General features: G+C 43.8%; 1 protein-coding gene across 1 annotated transcript; it reads right to left on the bottom strand.

The window, feature by feature from the left end:
• Positions 1 to 39: 39 nt before the first annotated feature.
• Positions 40 to 25,990, bottom strand: LOC119402004 (uncharacterized). Its single transcript, XM_037669037.2, has 5 exons — positions 25,931 to 25,990; positions 7,751 to 7,857; positions 5,913 to 6,003; positions 2,870 to 3,031; positions 40 to 177 (listed from the first exon to the last, which is right to left on the bottom strand). Exons 1-5 carry the CDS (start codon positions 25,979 to 25,981, stop codon positions 40 to 42), a joined length of 549 nt encoding a protein of 182 aa, XP_037524965.2. The 5' UTR covers positions 25,982 to 25,990.
• Between the last annotated feature and the right edge of the window lie 1,965 nt (positions 25,991 to 27,955).

Here is a 27,955-nt window from a genome sequence, read left to right as displayed (position 1 = left end):
TTGTCAGTAGGCATCATGGCGTCCTTATTAAAAAAAACACTAACATTTGAGCAGCAGTGACGCAGCGTAGACCCAGAAGACCGACTGCAGTGTGGTCGTCCAGCCCCTGGCATTATGCAGTGACGCGGCAGAGAGGAGCACAAGAACGACCATTGTAGCGAAGAGTAGCACCATAGTCTGTGTAGAACGTCAAATTGCAAGAAAAATTCATTAGAGGTAGTTTGGTTGTGGCAAGCAAAGGAGCACATCCTAGTGGCGTGCAAGACTACGCTCTGTCTTTGCTTAACTGCTCCTAACGCGCTGCTCAATCATCGTGTTCCTTTCTAACATGCGCGGAACATCGATTGCTACGGTAGAAGCGCTTTCACGCTAACGCGGTGCGATAAAAGCACATCACAGTTTGGTGTCCACTAGTTCAGTGATTATCACTAGTAATACACTGATATCGACGCACAATCAAGTAAAAACGTTGCCCTCCTGCTATCCCCTTTCTACATAATTCATAATATAAATTAGTGGAACGAAATTATTGCCATCATGTGGAACACAGCGTGGATTTGGAATTGCTTGATTCGTTTAACCTGAGCCATAACCTACCAGCATGAAGATTTTTGAATTCATGTCAATATGTCTGAAAAGAATCCATATTACGACCAAAGCATTTGGGTTAATAAGGCTGCAACGGGAGCTAGCTGGTACGCCTTCACCTTGTGATGCACTGCCAGGTGTGACACGGATTGAAGAAAAGGAAAGACAACACAGGGTGATTCGTCAACTAACAGCTTACTTTATTTCAAGCATAGACATACTTATGTGCAGTGTGTAAGTAGGTCTGCCCATGCTCGAAATCAGCCCATGCTCGTTTTCTTCAGTTCGTGTCATACGTGTCGGTGCATTACGACATGAAGCATTTGGGCTGTCATCGTTACCATAATTCAGTATTATGGTGAGGATAAATAATCGTTGAGAAGGAGGAGGAAAAGAAAAACGGAAGGACAGAGAGGTTAGCCAGTTCTCAGACAGGCCGGCTACCCTGTTCCGGGGAAAGGGGTATGGGGAATAAAAGATGATAGAAAAGAGATGTTATAAAAAGAATAAAAAGAACAATAATACGATAAACTACACTGTTTAAAGTCTGTCTCTGAGACTAGTTGTCCGCAAGAAGCGCGACAACGCTCTCAAAGCTTTCTGTGCCGAGGACAGTTTCGGCCAGTGTGTCCTAAGATCTTTTCCTCCGACAAAAGGCGATTGTCAAGTCTATCTAACACTTCTGACAGTTCTTTTCTTGGTGGAATAAAGCGAGCACACCAGAAGAGAAGATGGGCGATTGTCTCCACGCAGCTACAGTTATGACTTGTCGGGCTGCTAGCCATTCCGATTCGAAATAAGTAGGCCTTCGTTGAAGTGCCGTAGGATAGGTACTATGTAATTAGGCTAACAGGTGCTATTCTTTTAAAGGTTAAATTTCTCAGAAGAGAAAATACTTGTAACGCTACCCTCAAAGTCCATTTGTCCAAAGTTCGCTGCAGCTAAATTCCCTGTTCAACAGTCCTTTCCATCACCTGTAGTGGCATTGCGGGATTGGCATGGACATGATTAGTTCTCGCGGCACCATGAACATGTCAGCTTCTTGCTTATAATTATGAATACAGCTGCTTAATTCACACTGATGCACAAGTTGATCAACTTTGTATAGGTGGTATAGGCAGAAAGAGCAACTAGAAATGAATTTTTTTATTGGATACTGATGGGCTAACGGTGCTTGCGGTTGTCTTTGCCATGTGTGTGGTATTGTGTGTCGTGCTTAAAGTTCACAGCTTCATAAATATTATGAATACAACTTACTGTTACTTCCATACTTCATAAGTTTGCACTTCGCGTGAGCCAGAAATGTTTTGTTCTGTCGTCGGAACATAATAATTTCTACCCACCCTATACTGCCCCTGCTGTAGAAATGATTACAAAATGAACTGAGCTACTACACAGTGCATGAACCTGATTGTGAAACATCGCGTTGTTTTCATAGTGACTTACATAACGTTCAAAATATTTCTTCTTTGGTGAAAACCTGCGCTAACTCTGATTTTTACATAATTGATCCTATTACTATATAAGCATACAAAATTCAGAATTGATTATATGCGTTGTATAGAGTACAGTACTCAAGGATTCGAACAGGACGATTTAGGGCTAAGTAGCGCGCATTCTTCCTTTTCCACCGTCTTCAGTTCGGTCGATATCGGCGAAATTTCGACTCGAACGCGTAGATCAGAACCACCATTACCTTTACACACCACATTCCTCGCGACATGACCTGGTTACCTCGAACAATTGCGCATACTAGTCGTTATACTGAAATATTTGTTGCCGCGTTCAAATCCGTGAGTACAGTACAGTATGGTCCACTGTTAAAAGGGAACACTCGAATGAGCACCCTTCATATTGCTGGCCCCCTAACGGCAAGCGAATGGGGAAACTTCGTTCGTTCATGGCACTGTTCTGTCAAAAGGAGTCGCAACTGCCAGCCACCAGTAGTGTTATGCAAATCTCAGCCACTATGCTTTTGCAAGAGAGCGAAATCCGAACATGCCCTGCACGCAAGTGTTCCCTTTAACAGTGGACCCGTCTACACATGAAAACCATTGTTAAGATGATTTGATTGGCGCTTAGATGTTTCAGCATGCGTGGGCACACTGACTATTTTTAGGTAACCTGTTGTGCGGATATTCTCATGGCTGGATGCACATCAAGTTACATGTGTTGCAGTATCGTAAGGGATGTTGAAACACCGAGCGCATTTGTGGCGTGAATGCCGAATATGGAACTGTTGAACGCTAGCTCTTTGAGAGATATCTGCTCAAAATGTTACCTTTGGCGGGAAGGAGTCGGTGGAGGAGAATGCGCCGGGCAAGTATGGTCTCTTAACTCCACTCAGCATTGGTACGTCTTCGTAGATGTGCGCCTCAGCAGCATAGATATAGCGCAGGTAGTCCACTTTCAGAGAGAATGGTCCCACGGCTGCGTCCGCTTCCTGCAAGAAGGAGGAATGCTGCTATCATTGTTCTTCTCAGCCGCAGCTCATTATGAGTTGCAGATTGGCTGGTGGCGGAGGCGGCATCGAACGCGGAAAACCCGACCCTGGCCAGTGTATTCAACTGCGGGCGTCTAAGGTGCGCCGGTTACATGCGTGTCGTATGCTCCATTTTGCAATATTGAAGCTCCCTGGAGCATGGACGTGTCCGCAATCAGCCGTTTCTGATATGAGAATGTGATCTCGCTGGCACGTTTCATGGTTGCCTGGATATGAACGCATGGCCTTCGTTGTTGCCCGTAGCAACACGTGTTGCGCTGCAACGCACGTATGTAAAGGTCCAATTCCTAGCATGGTGGAACGAAAATATTAGGAGGGAGCGTTGCGCAATGCGAAATAAATAAATAAATAAATAAATAAATAAATAAATAAATAAGTTAGTAGGTCAGGCGCGCACATATCTAGCTTCGGTTGTTCTCATTTCCCCAATAGGTGAAGGACTGCAAATTTTTTACTTCATCCTTCTAACGGTTTCTGACCGTTCATGTCTAACCTCTCCTGTGTTTTTTATGTATCAATAGGAAAATAAATTTGAACTTAATGTTGAACATGTTAACCTTTCATGGTACCTGGCACGCGTCGCATCTCGCTGTTAAACTCGAGGAGGCGAAGGTCATTCTTGTCCACGACGGCCGCATTTGGACGAAGGCGAAATGCAACAGCACCCATGTACTTATTTAGGGGCATGGTAATGCACCCCATGCGGTTAAAATTAATCCAGATTATACCACTGTGGTATGTCTCGTAATCATGACGTGCTTTGGGTGTGCAAAACTAGGAATGTAGTCTCGAAATGATTTAACTCTGCTTTATATATTATATTGTCTTCTCGTTGCGTAGTTTATTCTGCAGTGTTCGACTTTGTACAGTTATTTGTTAGACATGAAAATATCCTGCCAGTTCTCTTTCAAACAACCGCCAAGTAATTAATAATAAATAATACGTACCAAATATTAAAAAAAACTGAAATTGGTAAGAAAAGTTACCGAAAATTGTCAAATTGCATATCTAGACGCATTGGTCCTATGTTCACAGTTACAGAACTCGAGGCCAGGAGAAAATGGTATGTAAGCCCTTAGATTTTTTCTGTATAAACTCGCTCAGTGGTACCGACTCCGCATATGCGAGTGGGTAGGATAAATGAAAATGTTCTTATTTAAACTTGTGCGCATCCCCCCCTTCCTCCCTGCAGTAATGCTTTCAGGCTAATTGAGAAAATGTTTCAATTAGAGAAAAGAAACTTGATCAATACTTGTATTATTTCCGCAATGTGCTTTGGCGTTTATCGTACTGCCCGTAGCTGACACATCGCCAGTTACTTCGCGACGCTATTCGCGGTATGTAACATCTTGTGACGGCTACTTTCTTTCAACAGAAAAAATAAGGGGTGTATTGAATGGAATTTCTAAACATTACTCGTGGTAAATACTTCCATCGTTTTAGTCTACGAGCATGAACTGTGGTTTGAGGAGTGGTTTTATAATATTTTCTGGTATCTCAAATCGCATATTTACCTAACTTGAGTGTTTAATGGTTGTCTTTGTTTGCTTTCAGCATCAAAAGCTCATTTTCTGAGCACGGGCTTCGGGTTTTTAATGGCTTTGTTGTATGCAAGCGCATGCTGTACCACTTGGCAAACACTTTGGTTCGGTATATAAATGTCCAATCTGGGTCCCTTTTTCGCATTGTCGACTCTTACGCATTCGGCTAGCGATGTTGTTCACCGAATCCCGACTATGTAGTACCTGAAGCCAATTAGCTTAAATCCTGATGAATGTGGGCTGATATAACCTATGTACATTGAAGTGGGTTCGCAATACTTTCTTTAAAACCGTCCTGACCAATGACAATGCAGCGTGCGATTGAATGTAGATATAGGCTGTATCATTTCCTGATCCCTGAGACCCTCCTTAGCGTAACACATAGCTATGCTTTTAGTAGCAACCATTCTGACATCTGGGTACTACAAATGACGGTTGGTCGGTTTGGTAAGTATTCATTTCTTGAAAGTGATGCCATTGTGTGAGGTCAACCAGCGATTCGGGTAGCATACAACTAGGCGTATACTTGGTTGTTGGATAGGTTTGGTCAATGAACAAAGACTTTCCGCGTTGTAGGTTTATCGCTTATTGCGCTAACTTACTACTGTTCACTGTGGCTAAGCGAGCGAGTGTGCTTGGCTGATACATAAACGAACACATTTGCTGGCTTGGTCGTGGCAGTGGTCGGCAGTGACTCGCTTCTCTCAACACCATTTCTTCTTCACATGCAACCTGTGCACATTACAGGTGCTCTGTTTTCATTAACGGTGGAGCGGAATGACTGCAGCATAAGAACATGCTAAAAAGCAAAAAAATATTACATCATCTCTCGCTAAAAGGAACCATGTGTGGATGCGAATCAGCGGGGAGCCAGTGTCAACGCTGACGTTGACACTGGCGCTGACGCTTGCGCTTTTCCTGGCGCTAACTGTGGCACTGGTGGCGGCGTTGGCGTAGGCGCTCGTTGTGCGTTGCGCAGGAGAGAATGAGGCGCTCGCGCTCCGTCATTTTATACCACGGAACTACCCTGCCGCCCCCAGCGGAGTATGCAGCTGTCGCACCACCTCTCGTGCGCGCCCTCCGTAGAGTAGAAGAGTCCTAGAAGAGAGAGAGGGGCGAGCGTTGGAGAGCAGAGAGAGGCGGAGGGGACGCGCATGCGCAGTGGGGGTGGACGCCACGGGACGCGGTAGGGAGAAAAGGACAAAGCCCCCGCCATAAGCTGCTTCGCATCTAAAAAGAAAAGCAAGCTCTCTCAGATGAATTGGGCACAAGATACGTACGTTTCTTTGCAGCATTCCAAGTGGGCCGGTGAAATTGCCATCGTCAAGAAGGTTTCCCCAATACTCATCCACACTATCCAAGAGGTCATAGCTGCATTTTTACAAAGTATGTGGTTAATAAACTGTGGTGCCCAAATGGGACACAAAGTGCGCAGTCATAACAGCCTTATTTCATGATATTAATGCTCTCAAATTTCACTCAACAGTGTATGTAGGAAAGCGAAAAGTCACGTTAGAATTTGAGCTCAAGGAGTAATTACATAAAATCCATCTGCAACTGCTTCTGTGGAGACAAGTTTCACTTTCGTGTTATACAAATTCCTATAATAGAGGAATCAAGCGTTTTTCGTTTTGCACGACCTCCCAAAAAGTACAACTATTGAAACAGATCCCAGTGACTTTGAAGCCAAAAACAATCATTTTAGTCCTTGCTTCGTCGATGTTCATGCAAATATTACCCAAAAAGTACAATGTCAGGAGCAAAGTGATTTGCGTATTCATCCTTTTGGGTCCATCAGAAATTTTTTCGGGCCAGTAACAAGCTACGCTTCGCTAGGCTATCGGAGATTGTTGAGATGGTGCTAACGTATGTTTCATGAAGAGAGCAGGCGTTTTTGATGAAATATGAGTTGAGTGGAGAAACTCATATCAAATTGTTGAGTTTGGCATCATCTTTCCTCCTAAGCTGAAATAGTTGAGTAACTCATGGTGCGGCTTCCTTGACGGAAACCAGCGGTGAGGACATTGAAGAAAAAAAACCTACTTGCATTGCTCCCAGTGTATGCTGGGGCACGCGAGCTGTGCATTCACTTCGTCATTTCGGCGTTTGCGTGACAAAAAAAAAAGAAAGAAATATACAAGTGGCGTTCCTCTCAAGCAAGGCTTCAGACCTGTTAGGTGCGCGTTCAATTTGTCGTTGCAGCGTTCGCGTACTAAGAAAAAAAAACGGCGTTCGTGTCACTTTCCCTACTGATGGCTGGCGGAATGTGCGCGCGATAGAAGGCAGTGAAGCAGGGCCTAATAAATTATGTGGCAAGCCTAAGATGAATGCAACTCCAGAGTAGCCTCGATAAGTTCGAAATGAGACGCCAAGAGCCAAACGGCTCGTCGTATTCTGACGTGGAATTTCAGTCTTTATTGTATCGTCAGTAAGGCTTTCGCCTTCGAGTCGCCTTACCGATAGCGCAAAAGGCCCCCTAAATCTTTTTACCTACTAGCCATGTAAATCACTTGCCTTGCTATGTTTCAAGAGATTATCACGTGCACGTACGATGTTAGTATTAATTTATTTCTAACACTTCGACAAAGGAACGCATTTGAAAGAGGCGCACATGCGTACGTACTGCAGGCACAGACACACACTTGCGAATAACAATGCATAGTCGAAAAGTAAATATGAAAAACGCGGATGCAGTGAAGATGCCAAGCTATTCTAGATCTTGCTTCTTTATTTTATTAATATTTTATTGCTCGGCACTGATTTTATTTTATGCTGGTCTGCTCTTACTGTGTCATTCTGTACGCCATAATCAACACTGATAATTAGTTTTTATCCTTTAGAGAGAGTTCAGAGGGTCTTCATAAATTTTTTTTGTATAAACTCAATAAACTAAATTTTATTAATCATTGGGATAATTCAGTGGCCTTGACCTTAAGTAAACATAAGCTGTAATATCACATGTACCGCGCATAAATGGCACCAAAGCGACCGATTTCATACCACCTATACTTTTATAGGCTTTCTTTGAATACCAGGAAGACCGCAAGTAACCGCTCGGTGCTCGTGCCACAAAAAAAAAGCTTGGCTAAGATAGCTTGATTCATGATGAACTTCGTACCTGATGTTCAGCGATGCCGTGATATTCCCGAAGAGAGAGCCTGTAAGCCCGTACACTTGCCTCTTTCCGTCTCGTACGGTTGTCATCGTGTAGGGAAAATAGTCAAACTGAAGAAGTAAAGAAAAAGTCGTCACATAATATTAGCAATCTGCATCGCACAGGACCATGACGAACAGGCAGGACTGAATCTTCGTTCAATTACATTTTTTAATACATGTTCAGGCCAGAAATCGGGCGGTGTATTTTGACGTTATGAAAGGGCATGCAATGATAACCGGTTTTACGATCATGACAGAGCGATCGTAATAGCCCAAGAAAGTTCGAGTCAACTGAGTTCTACTGCTCCCTGAAAGAGGAGCCCGATTCTAAGTTGTCTGAGTCCTACTGTTCGACATTAAAAAAAAAAAAACAGAAATCGGGGATATTCATATTGCTCGGCCCTTCGGCAATACTGGTCTCGTCCACCAGTTTTTGCTGGGCTAGTCGCGGAATCGTCTGCTAGTGGCCCCATGAGGAAAGGCTGAGCAGCAGTGTGTGGCGGAGCTTTTGGGCAGAGAAAATGCGGCCGTTTCTTCCGAAATCCAGCGCCGAATGGTCAGCGGACCTCACTATGCTCCCACAAATTGACGAGAACACAATATCGGAGTTCTGCGCTCTCGAAAACTCGTCCGAACGCCAGCTTGAAGAGGCGTGCCGCTTCGCAAAGCCGAAGATTTGTTCTCTAGTGACGTACGCTTCCGATCTGAGGTAGGCGTTCATGAAAAGTGTTCGTTGCCGGGGAGATGTGACTATCAATGTTCTTAGCTAACCTTGCACTGCAATACATCTTTATGGAAATTTCCAGTGCGATTATAAACACGCGTAAAATATCGAAACCACGTTGTTTCAGCGTGACCTGTGGAGCACTGTTTTGTCTTCCTGCGCTCATATATTTGCCACAGATATCTATACACCCACCGCAATGGCGTGTTTCATAGAAGCATGTCATGGACATTGTGCGAACGGTGCGCCGCGAAACAAACAAGACTGATCGTGCGTTTCAACTGTATACACAGAGACGGCGTGTGTTACCTTTTACTCTTTTACTCTTTTACTACACACTGGTCGTTTATAGTGCGTTGTGGACGTGATCTATAGCGCGGATTTAGTATTGTCGTCTTCGTTTTCTTGAACAACATACGTGTCTGTTCCGTACATATCTTCTTGCGCTATTGCGCTCTTGGCTTTTAGGGGCGAAGCTCCTTAAGGCGGCACCCGTTCGTCCCTCGTAGTAGTAGTAGTAGTCCGTAACAAGTCTTACGCTTTGACCTCCAAGGTGGTGCCGGTTGGAGATTTTTCCTGTGCGTTGTTGAACAATAAAAAATTCGCAGCGTGCGCGTTAACTAAAAGCCGAATTCTTCTGTCTCTCGTTCCCCATTAGCAGCCATTGGCATGTTCCAGTAGGAAACGTTAGTAGAAGTAGAAGTGTAAGTGTTAGCTAAAAGCCGACTTCTTCTGTCTCTCATTCACATTAGCAGCCATTCTTTACCTCCAAGGTAGTGCCTGGTGAGATTTCTCCTGTGCGTGATTAAACAATAAAAATTTTGTTCACAACGCCGTTGATTGATGAAATAAACCAACGAAAGACGCCAGATGTTTTGTAAAAGCAGAACGAAACAACGCCAGATGTTTCTAAAGCAAAACGAAAAGACACCAGCTGCTTAACGAAAGACGCCAGATTTTTCTAAAGCAATGGTTTTCTAAACAATGAAAATTCACAGCGTACATGTAAAATAAAGTGAGCTGCAATTCGTCATAACTCATCGAACCTTTAGTATAAACGCGCCCGATCTCACGTCGGTGATGATGTACTGGGCAGAATTCACGGAAGATTCACGGTTTACCGATGAACCTCCGCAGCTTCGCCCACTCATCATCATTCACTCCGTGGATATGCTGTGATTTTTTTCATCCCCCGGTGGCGTTGCATTACCGTGTGCTATTGCGAACAGCATACGAGGGCCCGCGATAACCGGAACGATGAGTAGGATTCTACAGAACAGAAAGCTTCCTCCACTGCACGAGCTCCATATCTCTAGCTAATGCGTTCGCAGTGCACGCTGTCTGACCAAACAAACAAACAAAAACATGGCTGATCCCTCCTTCATAGGAATCGGTATAACACGATAGTGAAACGTGTCGTAACAGAAGTAGTTTATTGTTTATAGTGCATTGGTACATGTCTACTGTTTGGCAGATATAGCATCGTTTGATGTGGACGCATCGCTTTCACGTTGAAGCCTAGTGGCACATCCTGTTTCTTCTTTCTCTATGGCACATCTCCGTACCGACAAACGCCCATGATCAGGATTTAACCCTTGCAGTAGCTGAAGTTCTTCACACATACGTGGATATCGCATATGGTGAGTCCCGCTCAAAGATGGCATCAACAAGCATATAATAAACACTAATGCTCGGTATGCACTCCTTCAAAGCGTCATGAAATGCGAAGAGAAACACAACGCGCGCCGTGTCTTCCCTCTAGCCTGGCCGTTACTTAGAAGGCGAGCAGGGAACGCGGTGCGACAGCCAGGCGAGCGTCGGAGAGCTATTTGTCGATATGGATGTATGCTATGAGCGAGGCTTGCTAAAGCCACTACCTCACGGTGTGTTAAAGCATTGACGAAATTAAACTTGCATTTGGAAACGCGCCGAATGGCACGCTCGTTGCAATGGCGCGTTTCTTTTTGTGTTTTTTTTTTCGAGCCTGGTGGCACATATGTGAGTCTGAGTCTGAGTCTGAGTCTTTATTTCAGACATGCATACAAAAAAATATATATATACATGGCTGAGGAGGAGGGAAAAAAAGCCGCACAGTCGCGGCTTGACATTGCTCCCTTCCCCCCGTATACATCGGCACTGCGGTATGCACGAAACAGAAATAGCACAGGATAACATTGTAGCATAACAAACAAGAACTCCAAAGCAGAAAAAAGAACACGGTGCACAATAAAATGGGTGACACTACAAACACATTATATCTCCAGATATATTCAAATAAAGTTGCGTACACAAAATATAATTAAGGTGCACACATTAAAAATCAAAAATCACAATCATCATCAAAATGTACACATTAACGAAATAAGTTTCGAAGAGAGTTAAAGGAAAGTTCGCGTATCGAGGTGTGAGTAAAGCCAAACTTGTTAAGCAAGGAAGGTAATGTATAGCTTAGGGTTTGAAAGCCGTAATTAGTACGTGGGTGAGGCACAGACCAGTACTCGTGGTGTCTTGTAAGGTAGCAAAGAATGTTGGTGTGGAGGTTAGCGACTTCACATAAGAACAATATGCCGCGTTCAATCTGTGATTTGTAGAGCTGTAAAAGACGATGATGGTACATGTTGGTAAAGTGCATGATATGGTAGGTGGTAAACAGTGGTTCAGAGTGCGTTCTGTAAGGCACGCCAGCAATCGCTCTAAGCGCATTTTTCTGCATAGAGACTAGTTTACTAATATTTGTTTTTGTTGAACTTCCCCATACCAATACGCAATATTTTAACTGTGATTCAAACAGGGCGTGGTACAACGTAAGCTTTGCCTTTTCTGGCAATAGATGCTGGAATTTTCTCAAAACGCCAACTACACGTGCAAGCTTACTTTGAAGATGTTCTATGTGACTATCCCAGAGCATGAATTCATTAAAGTAGACTCCAAGCGTTCTAACTGTGTCAGTAATTTCTATGGCATTTCCTCCTAAGGTAAGTGTGGCTCTGACAGAAATAACTTGATTTTTTGCTCTGAAAAATGTTGCTTTAGTTTTATTGGAATTAATAAGAAGGGAATTTTTAAGAGACCAAGTATGTAACTTATTTAGGACGATATTGGCCCGATTGACTAAATCATCTGCATTTGAACCCGATAAGAATAAGCTCGTGTCATCTGCGTATATAATATATTGAACACTAGTGTCTATTTCTATCAAATCATTAATATAAATAATGAACAGCAAAGGACCAAGCAGGCTACCCTGAGGAACACCATGTTCTACTTTATTACAGGACGAGTCGTGGTTGTCGATAGCCACATACTGAGTACGATTACGCAAATAACTCGATATTAAATCCAAAGAAATACCTCTGACACCATAAGCTGGAAGTTTTAAAAGAAGGGTTTTATGATTAATTCTATCGAACGCTTTTGAAAAATCTATAAATATTCCTAAAGTCAATAGTTTCATTTCTATATTATGAAGAATAAGTTCTTTTTGTGTGAGCAACGCAACTTCCGTAGATGATCTTTCCCTGAAACCAAACTGTGTATTAGTTATCAGCCCGTATTTTTCGAAAAATTTTGAAATACGCACATAAATAACTCGCTCTAATCCCTTGGAAAAAATTGGTAGAATGGATATGGGCCTATAATTACCGAGGGTTTCTTTAGCACCTCCCTTATGGAGAATAATCACTTTCGCCTTTTTCATTTCTGATGGAAATATACCAGTGCTGAGGGACAAGTTATAAATATGAGTTAGGAAGGGGCAAATGACATCAAGTACATGTAGCACGGGTCTCATTGTCAGACCAAAAGCATCCGCGCATTTACTGATTTTCATACGTCTGAAAGCGGCTAATACTTCATCGCTATCACACTCGATAAGTGCCATGGTGTCCTGTGCTCGGTTTCTCACGTAATCGAGAGTGCTAGGGTCATGCTCACTTTGAACAAGGGATGCAAAGTAGTCATTGAACTTGTCACTTAAATCTTTCCCAACATAGTTGATACCATCAATTGTAAGAGAAGCAGGTGAGCACGTTCGTTCAGATTTTAGCAACATGTTTAATCTATTCCAGAGAACCTTTTGATCACTAATGCCTGAAAATAAGCGAATGTGATACTCTTTTTTAGATTTTCTTATTGTGCCATTCAAATTATTGCGAAATTTTTTAAAAGCTACGAGATCGGGGTGTTCGCGACTCTGTAAAAACTTCTGATATAAGTTGTTTTTCTTGGAAATCATTTTAAGGATGCGAGACGTCATCCAAGGCTTACGGGCCTTCTTCGGTTTTTTCGCAACCCTGTATGGGAATGCCTTGCTGTAAAACATTGTGAAGTGTTTTAAAAAAAAGTTAAATGCCTCGTCTGCAGTCGTGTGTCTGTACAGTGGCGTCCAATCAAAATTTAATATCATGCAACGAAATTCTTCTAATGAGCTGGCGTTAATATTTTGTGTCCGAAATAATGGGTCGTGAGTAATTTTGTTAGAAACCAATGAGACGTTGCTCAACAGAAATACGGGGAGGTGATCACTCAATGCTCTGTTAATAACCCCTGCAGAAACACATTCAGTAGATTCATTAGTGATTATCAAGTCAAGTGCAGTTGCAGACGACGAGGTAACACGGGTTGGTACAGTGATAACATTTCGGAGAAGATAAGACTCAATCAGAAGCAACAACTGTGTGCGTCCTGGAGAATTCTCAAGAATATTAATATTCAGATCACCACCAAGGAAAATAGTATATTGGCACTGACACGCAAATTCAAAAACACTTTCAATGTAAGCAAAGAAATCTTCAATGCGACCACACGGGGGGCGATAGACAACAACGAAGAGTAGTTTTCCAGAAAGAACAGATAGAACTTCATAATCAGGTGTAACAGCGCATAAATGTTCAATCCTATCCGAGTACATGTGCTTTAGCAACAGCAAACATGTACCTCCACCACCGCCCCATTATAAAGGGGACCCTCATAGCATCCATATATCCAAGAGCACTGCGAGAGGCAAGTGTGAAAGACAAAAGGCGCATTCATGTCGCGTCCGTAATGTGTTTGGCGGTAGCTCACAATAAAGAAAAAAAAATTTGGCGGTAGCTCAGGGGGCTAAACGCCCGCCAGCCATCGTCGTGGACCAGGAGGTCATGGGTTCGATTCCCGTCAACGGAAATTTTTCTTATAGTTTTCTTGCTATCTGATGGCGTACATTTTGTTGACGTACTTCCGTGACGGAAATACGTCATGGAAGTCTCGGTGGATTCTGGCATAAAACACTTCCGTGTTAAAAAAATCACAGCATATCCACGGGGTGAATGATGATGAGTGGGGCGAAGCTACGGAGGGAATCATCTGTAAACCGTGAAACTCTTCCGTGAAATGCGCCCAGTACATAATATAAAGAGTGTGAAACATCGTGTATATATTAAACATCAAACTTTTATTGTACTGTTGGTTTACGTGGTCCCTTCATTATCACTTGTGATCGGTGAAATGCAAGGAAGAAGTCCGCTCCCGAGCGAAAGAGCGCCAAGAGCGACCGCATTCCCCGCTCGCCCTGTGCGAATTAAAGGCAAGGCTAGAGGGAAGACAGGACGCGCGTTCCACGACGCGAGGTCGGTAGCATGCCCAACGAAAGCCAACGGAACGCGATCGTGCAAGTGCTCCGGCTTCGCATCGCCTCATGGTTCCATTTAGCGTCCCAAAACCAAACATATTGCTCAAGGTGTGCCTTGCGTTTCTCGTAGAAATAATTTCTTTATCATGTACATTGAGACGAAAAGTTGAAAGCTCACTAGAATGTTTCGCCCGCAAAGTATGTCTTTTAGTGTGATTTAACTCTCGTACGGCAGGGTCCTCGCGCCGTTGCCGGTCCACCTCGCCCGTTGACGATCGGGCGAGGTGGCTGCATATAACTACTACTACTACACTTTAAGAAAAACATCTGGCGTTCTTTCGTTCTGCTTTTACAAAACATCTGGCGTCTTTCGTTGGTTTATTTCATCAATCAACGGCGTTTTGAACAAAATTTTTATTGTTTAATCACGCACAGGAGAAATCTCACCAGGCACTACCTTGGAGGTAAACAATGGCTGCTAATGGCAATGAGAGACAGAAGAAGTCGGCTTTTAGCTAACACTTACACTTCTACTTCTACTAACGTTTCCTACTGGAACATGCCAATGGCTGCTAATGGGGAATGAGAGACAGAAGAATTCGGCTTTTAGTTAACGCGCACGCTGCGAATTTTTTATTGTTCAACAACGCACAGGAGAAATCTCCCACCGGCACCACCTTGGAGGTCAAAGCGTAAGACTTGTTACTCACTACTACGACCACGACGACTACGAGGGACGAACGGGTGCCGCCTTAAGGAGCTTCGCCCCTAAAAACGGCGTCCATCTCGGCCTGCGAACGTGAATGACCAGCGTAGTTGTATGAAGCACCACACATACCGATGGAGCAGCGGGAGGAGTTGTCTTTTATTATTACATTAAAGTACTGGTAATGAAAATGCTTTGTGGTGGTTGTTGTAGACCGTGATTGGTTCCGCGACATTTTCAGCAAGAGTCATTTGTTCCTTTCCTCGAGCATTGTATTGACGCTGTTCTTCTGGTGTATTTAATATCCGTGGTCTACCCATTTCTAATGAACTGAATGAGTTGCCAGACGGGTATTGCTTTCATATATGAAAGCGCGAAACACACGCGGGGAGAAGGAAGGGCCGTTTGACGTCATTCCAAGCACTCGTGCCAAATGCAAAGCAGCTTCAACCTAATCTTTACCGAGAATGCGTGGGAGGTTGCTTCCACTGTTCACAGGCGGCTTATCGCCCATCATGCAGTTTTTATGCTTGTTTTGTGGTGTTCGTTATTGAAATGAATACTGAGCTCTATGCTGAATGCGTGATGACAAAGAATAATATGTCGTTTGCCTTCAATTGTTAAAGGGCACCTAAACCACCCAGATGTTGAAATTCAGTTGTGGCGTTGCTCTTCTGCACGAGTCTATAGCGAACGCTAGCTGAGTTACACGCGTTTTCACGTTTCGCTCTTTCTTTCGCTATGATGTCTTCGTCGGCTCGTCTGTCCACCTCTCCGAATGCCCTTCCTCAGAGCCCGAGGTGGAAACCCAAAGAGCGCCCGCATCTGCTAGCAGGCGAGCACGCGAGCGTCTCTGGTGAGTAGTGGGATTTGCCAAATTTCTGTGGTATGTATGCGCCATAGGAGTTTTGCATTGACGCCACGAAATTTTCAGACCAACGAGATGTTTAGAACTTCGCTGCGAAAGAAACGGGGAGAGATAAAGGAGGCGTAAAGCGTAGGGAAGACGCGGCATGCGTACAATGCACGTTGGCGCACACTGCCTTGGAAAGCTTGAATAGAGATGCGTGTTGGGGCCTTTCCGCCAACAGAGTCTCGTGTGGCGGCACTAATTTTTCGCAGACGCGCGCAGCAGCGTCTGTGACACTGATATTAATTACACACGCTTCTCAGCCTAAGCCATTGACGGAGCCAAGTCGCACACCGTTTCCGTCTGTCATCGCGTTCGTCGATCTGCAGCACTGAAAAGCAAATGTTGATCAATCATGCTCTCTCGTGGACGAGCGACATCCGTTTGCTTCAAAATGCATATATCGAAATTCTCTTTTGCATGTCTAGCTCATATTGCAGGAGAGCAACTAAATTGCACCGGGAAATAAGAACTGAGCTTGCAGAGCGCTTTTATAGGCGCGCCGGTAATTTTTGACCGAAGCACCGTGCCGACCTTGTTCACGAAATAGGTTCGCGTCGGTGCTTTTTTTTTTTTCCTTCGTTTGGATAACCAATACGTTTCATTAAAGTCAGTGTTACCTTGGTCCCTGGAATGTCACGAAAAATTGGGGGACACTTAAGTTTCGCCTTTAAGAGTTGAACGCGATAGCGATATCCTGCCCCTAGTGGACACTTCGAACACTACGAGTGTTTAAGAGAATGCGCGCAGTAAGGCGTGTGCCTTACTGGTAGCATGCTTTAAACCAGCAGCAATTATGCGCGAGAAACGTTTCCGAAATTGCGTTGCACCCACTACGTGGTCTTAAAGGAATACGCGCAGTAATGTGCCTTCTGTAATGAGTGGCTGTCTTTAAACCATCAAGTCGTTATGATATTGACATGGTGTGACGCCCGATGGCAATGTACGCTTGTACCACGCAATATTACTGCGATATTACATCTCCTACTGTGACACCTGTATAGAGGACGCGTATTTTTGGGAAGCATGAAAGTTAATTTCAGTGCAGCTCCAAGCAGAGGCGTGGCTGTGTGGTAGAACACCTGCTTGAAACGCAGACGGCCTGGGTTCGATTTTTATTATTTATTTTATTTGCAGCTTTTTCGATTTTTCGGTCACGGACAAGATGATAATTTTTCGCTCACAACCAACGGCGCTGACGCCGACGCCGACGGCGGAATTTCTGCGATACGAGCTCTTTAACGCTATCGCGTTAATACCTGCTTGCCTGAACAGCACACGAAACATTCGGAAGTCATCGCTGAACTATTACAAAAAAATAAGCTACCACCTGAAAGGCTGCGATATGCCTTTGGTTTCGTTTTAGCGCCCAGCAAAAGATGACGGATGGAGCTCACGAGCTTGTCGACAGTAGGTACTGTTCATTTGGAATATATCCTATTTGCGCACATAGATATTGGTGATTTCAGGCATAGCTTGCCACAATGTACACTGTAAAAAATATTTTGTGAAAAAAACAGAAATTGTCTGGCAGCTCTCTTGCCACAGAATTTCTGTAAAGCTATGTTTTCTATTTTGAGGTTGTCTGTGTTTTAACAGATTTTTTCCGTTTTACTTTACAGAAGTTTTCTGCATAAATACAATGTTCAGTTTTGTGTTACAGAAAAAACTTGGTTTTCTGTTTGTCTTCTTTCTGTTATTTCACTGTTACTTTCTCTTTTACAGTACAGAAATGTTATGTTTAAAAACACGTTTCAGTTTGCAGACACTGAAAAAAATTGTTTTCTGTTCTCATTTTATCTGTTATTTCGCTAATAGTGTCTGTTATCGTTTACAGAAACGTTATCTATAAGTACAAGTTCGGATATCGAATCACAAAGGTTGTGTTTTCTGTTACTGCCCTCCTGCTATTTAATTACTGCATTTTAATTCTGGAACATATTTTTTTATGCATAAAGATGAACTTGTATATATTTTCTTAGACAAGCATTCCTCAGTACTAAAAAGTAGTTATGTCACTTCTACAAGTATACGCAAAAATATTTTGTTTAGCCAAATGCAATGGCAAAAATACCAATATATTGCGTTTGCATAATCCAAATATATTCCAATTTTTTAAAAATATTATCTGGGGTTTTACAAGCCAAAACTACGATATGATTATGAGGCGCACCGTAGTGGAGAGCTTCGGAAATTTCGACAATCTGGTGTTTCTAACGTGCACTGACATCGCACAGTACATGGGCCTCTATCATTTTGCCTCCGTCGAAATGCGACCGCCGCGGCCGGGGTCGCACCCGCGACTTTCGGGTAAGCAGCCGAGCACCGAGTGGACATTGTGAATTTCTTGGAGCTACACCCGCGAGGTGTTGCTTCCAGCACTCTAGTAAATAGCACAATAAAAACAGGCACGTTTCAGTAGATTGTCCTTTCATGATAAAAGAAACGAATCTTTATTTAAGCACAGGAAATGCTGCATGTAAACAGCTTCAAAATAATGAAAACTGCGTACATGTTTCACCGTAGATTCAAACTCGTTTGGAAATTGTGTAGATATACCGTATTTACTCGAATCTAGGCCGTACCTGATTATAAGCCGACCCGCGAAATTCGCAAGGCCAGAAAAAAAAAACTTAATCATTATTTAGGCCGACCCCCCCCCCCCCCCCACTTTCGCACATAGTTTTTTCGAAAAAAAAAAAAACATCGGCTTAGATTCGAGTAAATACGGTATATTCATAATGACACTGCAAATTTTTCGTTGTAACACTTAGCATTCATAGTCTCGCAGAGCTTTGATTAAGTTGGTCATTTGTGGTGTGAGGCGGCGCTGCTTCCTTGATTTATCCACCTTGCTTCCTCTGTCAGGGTTGACTGCTGCGGCTGCCCTAAAAACGAATGATATTTTTAGGTGCACCAGGCTGTTGCATGACTATGCTGAACATAATGGACCACACTGAGAACAACATTGATTATGCTGGTAGAGCGCTCAAGAAACCCTCGCATTGCCACTTTAAGGTGTGTGTGGAATCAGTTAAAAAAATAACCTCATGATCCAGATGGAGATTCATCTCTATAAAATTGCATTATGGTTCATACAATGTCATTTATTGCAGTGTAAGGACTTTAAAGGAAATAATGCTCCTCACAGAGCAAGGCTCACGTGCTTTTAAACACTCACCGAAAGACAATAAAAGCCCATTAATCCACATTTCACGGGTCCGGAAAAAACGTCTGAATTAACCGAATGCCCAATTATCGAGAGTATCAAGAAAAAAATAAACAAATGACTATTATATCAATGCATTTTGTTTTTCTTGATGAATGCGCAAATCCAGTACCTGTTTTGCATAGGAGTAAAAGCCAGAATTTCTGTCATTAGGTTCATCGTTCACAATGAGACCGCGGCCCAAGACCCCGTGTATTAAGCCGAAACGTTTTCTCAACCCATCCCTTATTGCGTACCTCCGCGAGCAACACCACCACGCCCACGTGGTGATCATTTTGTCGCCGAAAAATTGGTCGGCAACTGATCGTTTGTCCGTCGGAATGTAACAAGCGAGTTTTATGTGAACTTGCGGAGTGCCGCTGAAGGTCCTCACCTTCAACAGCATCCACCATGTATGAGCTTTGTGACATTGTGCGCACATGTTAGTTAGTTGCGTGAATCTTGAATCTTGAATCGTGAAGTTAGTTGCGTGAATCTTGTTGAAAAAGTCAGAAAAATCATATTAAGTTTTACCTTTGCGTGAACACCAGGGTTAGGCTGACCTCCTTGTGGTATTCAGTAGTAAAGGCGAAGTATGTAAAGAGCATCAACTTGAATGCCTGGCACCGTGTGGTGGATTCGATCACAGTATGGGTACCAATACAGATGGTAAATACCCAGGCAGTCAGAAAGTTCTCTCCTGGAAGAAAATATTTCCTGTTTAGAAATATTCAGCAATATATTGCAAATATCCATAACAATACATTTGGCAATGATGAAAGAGGAGCACGGCACGTCTCCTACGTTATCTTCACTTGTACTTGCCTGCAATAATAAAAGTTATGAAGTTAATTATGCGATAAGTAGTCATTAAAACTCCTGTACCCTGGAGTTCAAACAAGCATACGAAGACAATTAAAAAGTTAGACAATATTTTTTATTGAACTACAGACATTGTAGATGCGATATAAAATAAAAATAAATAAATTTTCTCAATAACAGAAGGCAAATTAAAGCAGCGAACAATTTGAGGAGCAGGCCACTGTCAAATTATTCTCTTACCTTCTGGTAGCTGGAGATGCAGCACCACCTTAGGGCACTATAGCATCAGTGCCAACTTAGTGTGATCCAGTATGTTGTGTCTTAGTGCAGGTAATTTGGGCTTCCATGGCACAAAACCATATAAATCCTTTTGGACTCTTCGTTTTCTCTACAGTCCTATTTTCGTCCTCGGTACCTCGTAGCACTAGCTCAGAGAAGGAACTCTCGGAACACTTTTCTGTGCTGTTCCAATGGGCACTTCATGCAGAATAGATTCATGTTTTTGTGCAGTGCGGCATACTTCATGAAACGTGGCACAGTCGTCTTGGTGGTGCCAGAGATACTGCAGACATACATCGCTGAAATAAATAAAAAACTGCAATTACCGAAAGAAACAGAAAAGTCTGTTATTACGGTAAGCACTTCTGTAAAGCTCTAAAGAGAAAGGGAAGGAGGCTAATACCTGACTATAACAAACACTTTTGCCAATTCAGAGAGAATGAATCTTTAACATTAAATGCTATACCTAATTGAAACATATTCCTAATGCTTTCAAAAAGCCTTTAAAGGCATGCGCATTTGCACGGACGTGAGGCTAAGCATGCAGACGAATAACACCCGAGCACGTGGGTGCGCTCAGTGAACCTCCATTGCAGAAAGTGTTTACGCAAGGAATCAACAATGCATGCGCAATGACGTTCGCAATGAAGGTTGCTTCGCGTCGACTATTTCATTATTTGGGCTAGCGAGCCACCAAGTTGCGATTTCTGTCACACTTTTTTCGTTACTAGGAATTCATTTATAAATGGCACGTGGTGGAGAAATTTGTCCAATGATCTGTATCAATCTGGAAAAACTTGCCACCTGAGATGGAGAAAACTGTCCTTTGTTTTATGAAAAGCAGAGGTCAATTGGGCCGTAGCCAGAAATTCTTTTCGGGGGAGGGGTTCAACCGCTCTTTATGTAGTATGTTTGTGCGTGCATATTTACACATGCTAAATCTAACAATTAATTGGGGGGGGGGGGGTTGAACCCCCACCCTGGTACGCCAATTCCTGCCTATTACGTGCTGTAAACTATACATAGCATGAAATTTGCTTCTCCGTAAAAGAGCAACACAATATATATGTTCAAAATCTATAGAATATTGTGAATGTTTACAAATCGCAGAACATTTCTAATGAGCAATTCGCTTCATTCAAGGAGTGATGCGCTTAAAGAAGTAGATGTTATTTTTTCAGTGGTAATATTAGCATAATTACAGTTTGTTTTGCATGGCGTCATTTGGCAGGAAACAACACCGTCAAATAAACAAAGCCCATCTGTCGCGGTAGCATGGCTCGCAAAACACACAGACCATACCGTCATACGCCAGTCGTCTGAGCAGTTCGGGAACCGCTGTTATCTGCCAAGCTGCTCTTTTTGTGGCCTACATGTCGATAGGGCGGATGTATAGAACGGATGTCCTTCTAAAGCTGTCGACCAAAACGTGCGCATGTTTTTTTTTTTTTTTTTCAGACGCCCTAAACCTCACGCGCGACAGAACGTGCGCCTCAAAGAGCTAAAAAATTTTGCGTTCAGCGGCGAACACATCTCGTACACACATCTCGAACACACTTGGTTGCGTCATTCAAAATTTGTGTCGATACTTTTGTTCGACGGTGGAAGTCTAATAACTACTGCCGCCAAGCACTGGCGAACAAAACGGGCGAGAGCCAACGAAAGATTCATTCGCCCTTCAATACGCCACTAAAAACAAAGTCCGGCTCTCCGAAAACTGGGATTCTTTAAAGGTAGTCACGATCGATGTCCACAATAAGCCTTCACGCACGGCTAGAACAGCGGCGTCGGCGTTGGTGCTCACTGAGAGGTCACATGTGACATGTGCCACGATTCACCGCCTGTACTACGAGCGCACTTGAGCCCACTTTCCAGAGGTGTTCACGGCTTCATGCCGTTCTGTGTAAACCACGGATAACAACCGCGTACCTAACATGAGCTTCAGCAGGGAACACGCCAATCCGAAACGCGCCGAGTTTCTCCTACCGAGGAGAAGACGTGCTCCACCGCAACGCAGGCGGAATGCGATGACGCAAGGTAGCGCGTGTACACGTCAAGCCCGTGCCCCATTGTCTAGTCAATGGAGGTATCAGTTTACCGAGTGGATGTGCCCCACACACCAATTCGGTAAACTAGGTTTACCTAGGTTATCTATCTTCCGCCAGGAACTTAAAGCTTCGTAAGGAAGGTCATCCAATGATACTACGCCAAGAAGCTAAGCGTTCGCACCTATAGAGGAGGTCGTGGTTCGCACATTCGCGCCAGCAATGTTCAAGATACACAACATTATACAACCAAGCAGAACTTATCATGCAATGGCCACTACAAAACACTAAACGCCGTACGCCAAGCCGCAACATCATTGCTCAGGGCCATGTTCACTATGCAGGAGAAAGCTACCTATTACACGTAGATAAACACACAAAAAAGGAAACGTTTGCACTTTCATAAAAAAAGGAAGTATTATATGCTCTGTAACGTCGCTCGGTTAGCTGAGTTGAGTTATACGCACTTCATTAGTTTTTAGAGAAAGTCGGTCCAAGCATAAAGAAAAAAATAGGTGCAGAAACACAGAATACACAGGTTTGATGTAATGAAGAAAGAAAGCGGGTAAGCTGAACAAATACCTCTCGTTATTCTGTATAGCGAAACCTCGTTAATGGCTGCCTGCAGAGAACGCACATGAAGTGCGCTGCGAACGCTGTAGTATGCGCTCTGCAACCGTCCAAGTACAAATTCGCATACCTTGACGTACGCTGCCGCTAACAGCAAAGAAATAAATGGGGTACAACAGCAGGCGTTCCCTCAAGCACCCACTTACACTTAAACTCTTCAATATTTCTACCAAAGCATGGAAGGAATTCCGGCTCTCGCACAACGTTTTGGTCGCGCGCGCTGCCGACGCAAAGCAGAATTAGAAACTACGCGAGAGCGAATTTCGAAAGCGGGCAGGCATATCAACGAGTTCTTGTTGTAAGGAAGTCTAGTGAGAAGCAAACCACCCACCTTTCAATGACAGACGCACAAGAAGCAGGAGCAGGACGGTGCCGTAGCCGCGCTTTACACTGCAGCCATGCGTAGCCGCGCTTCGTCGTGAGCGGTAGCCATCTTGTAAATGTAAGGGCCCGCGAGGCATGAACGTATAGAACCGCAGAAAAGGCTCTGAATATTAATAAATCAAAATAGCATTGTGGGAATAACCAGAAAAACATGAAATGTTATTTCATGGACATTTGTAATCTTTGAAGTATTTAAAACTGTGGAGGTTCAATTTTGAGTCGTTTGTTTTGCTGAAGGTCACGAACAACAGGAAATTTCGGTTTCTCTTTTTAACAGATTTCCTTCATGGCACATTCACAGAAAGTTTCTTTCGCGGTACAGAAATTTCATGTATTTTATCTGTAAATTTACAACTATTTTTTACAGTGTATACTTGGGAAATTGTTATGCGCAATGAAAAGTGTCGCAAAACCCGCGCAGTCTTCTTATACCGCGATCCTGCTGCTCGTGACTGCCAGTTTTATCCGCCAAATTTAGCAGGCTACGTCAGTGGGCAACACCGCAAGCTATTTCGGGAGCATGTTCGTAAAAAGTGAAGTAATTAATACTTTCTAGATATCTGCGCATATTATATGGGCACACAATGCGCTATATTTTTCTGTATAATGGTTTCAACCTTTGTTGAGCCCTCTCCAGTATGTCATAATTCACAATTCTTACAGCTCGTCCTACTGCAGTCTGTATCATGTTACAAGTTTTTCATGCTTAAAGGGACGGACAACCAACTTTTGTGGTACCCGTTTTCTTGAGTGCAATGGGAAGCTTACCGGTCACAGCTTCTAATCACGGAGTGGTAACGCGGAGAACGCCGTAAAACATTTGTAATCAGAGTTTTCGATCTGCAGGAATTATGCAGTCTTAATATCACATGCTTCAAACAGTGAGAGGTGAGTGCGATAGCGATTATACGCCAGCAGTGGTGACAAGTTATGTCCTAAGTATGAAAAGGCAATGTTACATTTGCAAAGCCTGCGGTGCCGCGACTACTGCTTTCTAGCCTATTACATTATTTTACAATAGTTATAGCGTTTTTCTGACGCTTCTTATAGAAGTACTTTGGCCGTACACAGGTCGCTTTATCACATTTTAGTCAAGCCAAGCCAAGCTAAGTCTTCGAAAACGAAACAAGTGGTAGGATACGCCAGCAGTGCTGTTCATGAAGTGGTAGCAATCCTCCACAGAACAGTAAGTCGATGGCATTTTGCGAGCAGCAGCGCAAACTTGCGTGCTACTCTTCAAAAGTCCGATACGACGAGAGCAGACGAGAGTCGATCTACGCGGGAAACGCCGCCGGACGCCGCGCGCATGCGCCGCAGCCTCCGTTTCACTGGAAGCCACGAAAGCAGCGCCGCATCTCATGCTTTACTTCTTTTACCTTACAAACAAACTGGAATTGACAATAACATACATATTCAAATTTTCAGCCCTCGTTCTGGTGCGTGTAAAAGCAGTAGACTACGTTCAACAAAGTGCTTAAGACTGCATACGTTTGGTTCATGGCGCTCGCGCTAGGCGGCGTGACATACCGGTTTTTGTTACTTTTAAACGCGATTTAAAGATATAAATGCTACTCAGATTGCGAAAAGTATTTTCGAATCTGTCACTATAATTCACGGTCTTTTCATTTCCACCAGGATCTAATCACCCGTTCTGGCCAGTTGTCGGTCTCTTTAAAAAGGCAGAATACACATTTCAAACCAACACAGTCAAGCTGTGCAGCACGTGGGCAAGGCAAGCAGCCTTATATAGTGCTTGACTGCAATTTAAAGCAGTAATTTCTTTTGAAGCGTGGCAGAGCAGCCGGAACACCACAGGACTGAAGTTATTTTGCCAGATTATTAGTATAGTGCTTAATGATGACTGCGATTCCAAAACTAATCTCAATTACAAAATCAAGCTGCACTGAGATTGCGACGAAAACGTGTCATGCGCAACCTGCATGAGCATGACCTTACTCAATGGCACTCAGTACGCTGCGCATGGGGGCGCCGGTGAATACTTGGCAGTGGCACAATTCTTTCATATGAGCCATGTTACGCGAGTTCGTGAACCCGCGGTGCTGTTCCTGCTGTTGCATAAAGAATCCAAGCCCAAGTTTGGGCGCGACACTCGCGCGGCCGAGCAATCACCACTGGGGGCAGACGCCGCCCATGAAGGCGGTTTGTAGCCGGATTTGGCAGCGGTGGCGGCAAGGACACGTGCGCGCATGCGCTCCTCATTCGACCCGAGCCCTCCCATTCAGCAATAGGTACATTGTGATGCACCACAGGTGCAATTCGAGAGCTCCGTGCGTGCGCGGAGGCGGGGCCAGCGGTGTTGTGGCCGTGGAGGCCTCCAGTTGCGATAAGAGCAGTGGCGCCGCTCGGCGTTGCATTGGAAGCCTATTAACCTCATGTTAGAAAACGTATGAGTGGAGCACGTCAGCCTCTGTAAGCTTCCTATGTTCAAGTTCCTAAAAAAATTACAAATACTTACATTATGTCCCAAACAAGCAAAATTGTGAAGTAGCCGTTAAGTATTATTTTACATCGACCAGCTACTCGCGAGCTTGGAAGTGCGTTTAGGAATGATCCTTTTAGTTGTATTTGCTTAGAATACTTAGTGGTCGACTGCTGACCCGAGGTTCGCGGGATCGAATCCCAGCCGCGGCGAGCGAATTTCGATGGAGGCTAAATGTTTGATGCCCGTGTACTAAGACTTAAGTGGACGTAAAGGAACACTAGGTGGTCGAAATTTCTGTAGCCCTTCACCACGGCGTGTCCTATAATCATATCGTAGTTTTGGGACCTAAAACTCCAACGAAAATTATTGTTTAGTATACTTACTGGGCCCTTGACAACTTTGAGCACAAGATTCCCGAAGCCGCTTTCAGTCATCGTGGTTTGATATGATGTATGCCTGATGTATGCCGCCAAGATACTCTGAGTCGCTACACTTGCGGGTATGACTGTGCCCTACCAGGCTTCGTTCGGTCTGCTTATTCACTGCAACGCAGACACAGAACCTTTCTTGGTCGAGCTCAAGCTTTTGTAACCGACTCGCCAGACATTGCGCTGACCCACTTAAGATGTAAACCTTTGTTCGCGCAGATATATAAGCTAAGTCGTTCATCTTGATGCACAGCAATATTTGTGAAGAAAAGGTCCTATCGCAGAAGAGGCTGAAGAACTTTGAAAGTTCAACAGGATTGAGAATATACGAATTCACTTGATGCCATTTCAAAAGAAGGATTCTGTGTTCTCGTCGTCACCAGGGATACAGCCTTCGATACAATCGCATAAGTTGGACCCGTGGCGTATATGGATCTAAATACGGAGCTTTTGAAGGAAATGCCTTGTAGTGAAGGGTATGCAAGGAGTTAAGGCAATGCATTGCGTGTTTTCAGACAACTCCGAGACTTGCCTCAATCCCCCGTTCGATATCGGCGTTTTTCCGTGAAACAACCATTATGGCTGAACGTGCTTTGCTATCGAACAAGCGAGGCATGCCACAATATATCTATAGGTAAGCGCGAACTCGCAAAGATCCTCATTGCCAGTGTTGCCATCACTTGCTGCTCTTGCAGTTGGATACATCGAAAGTGACATTTGGTCTTTAGCATGCGAAAGTGGAGGAGGCCGAATGTGGCAGTTAGCGAAGCGGAACATCAGAACGCTTCGCGAAAAAGTCGACAGCCCAGCGATCCACTATGCGAATCTTCAACGAGTCGTGAAACATCCATATTGCGCGTGTGTTTGCTCTTACAAATGATCTTCGTGCCACGGGCGCCCGTATTATCTGCAAAATAAATCTAGCCTCTCAGCAGCAATACTGCGAGGTCGGAATATGGTTTAGAAAATGGAGGCATCGCAAAATAGTGTGTCTGAAAGACATACTCGTACAGAATAACTTTCAGAAAAACAAAGCAAAAAAAAACATGAGTACAAACCAGTGTGAACAGGCCTAGCGCGTTGTCGTGTTCTCTGTTGAGTCTTCTTTCTATCTTTTTTTATGTGTGACATTATATTGCGGGATGATACAAAAAGACCCCGTGAAGCTGAAAACTCCTTGGAAACTAACATGGACCTACATCCACTAGAGGGAACACGGTCCAGACGTAACACGTGGTACAATAATATAATTGTTGGAGTTTTACATATCAAACAACGCTACGAATATGAGGGACGTTGCACTGGATGGCAGTGGAAATTTTTACTTCCTGGTGTTCTTGAACGTGCACCTAAATATAAGTACACGGGTCTCTAGCATTTCGCCTCCATCGAAATGCGGCCGCGGCAACAGGGGTTCGATCCTGCGACCTTCAGATCAGCATTCGAGCATCATAATCCCTAGAACACCGTGGCGGGTATCCAACAAATAGAAAGAACAGATAAGATGAATTTTAATCATGTCTAGAATGTTAAGAGAAAATTCACGTAAATATATGTATGTGTATATAGTCTGATTATACAGCAGCAACGCAAGCGCCTGTGGCGACCACCCTATAACGCGATCCATACACTGAACTCTTCCCGTTCCGCGAGATTCTTCTTAATTTCTTCCTTGCATCTTCAGGCTACTGCCTTGGCATCATGACATGTCAAAACTCTTATGCTTGGGCACATAAAACTACTTAAGAATTATATTGCTAACACAAAAAAATGGCGAAGCTTGCACTAAGTCGCGCAAGCTTCAGAGAGCAAAACTGGTCGATTCTAAAGTCTAAGATGGTCACTTTTAGGTTGTAGCTAGGATTTAGCTAGGTTTCTCACGGCGCGGATGTCCAAACTCCAGAAGCAAGCGTTCGCTGCTCTCATAGACCTACGGGCACGTTGTAGTTTGGTAGGGCTTCCATGCCTTCGGTCTCTTCT

This window comes from Rhipicephalus sanguineus, chromosome 8, assembly GCF_013339695.2.
Source record: "Rhipicephalus sanguineus isolate Rsan-2018 chromosome 8, BIME_Rsan_1.4, whole genome shotgun sequence".
In the NCBI taxonomy this organism is placed as follows: domain Eukaryota; kingdom Metazoa; phylum Arthropoda; class Arachnida; order Ixodida; family Ixodidae; genus Rhipicephalus; species Rhipicephalus sanguineus.
Note: the sequence above shows the minus strand (reverse complement) of the source record. Positions and strands in the feature narration are given on the sequence as shown.

Excerpts from the sequence above, each read along its gene's own strand:
- LOC119402004 (XM_037669037.2), bottom strand. The coding sequence starts at position 25,981 with ATGACTGAAAGCGGCTTCGGGAATCTTGTGCTCAAAGTTGTCAAGGGC. Across the intron at positions 7,858-25,930 it reads TCAAAGTTGTCAAGGGCCCA|TTTGACTATTTTCCCTACAC; the intron begins GTAAGTATACTA and ends TTACTTCTTCAG. Across the intron at positions 178-2,869 it reads CCGACTCCTTCCCGCCAAAG|ACTATGGTGCTACTCTTCGC; the intron begins GTAACATTTTGA and ends CGTTCTACACAG.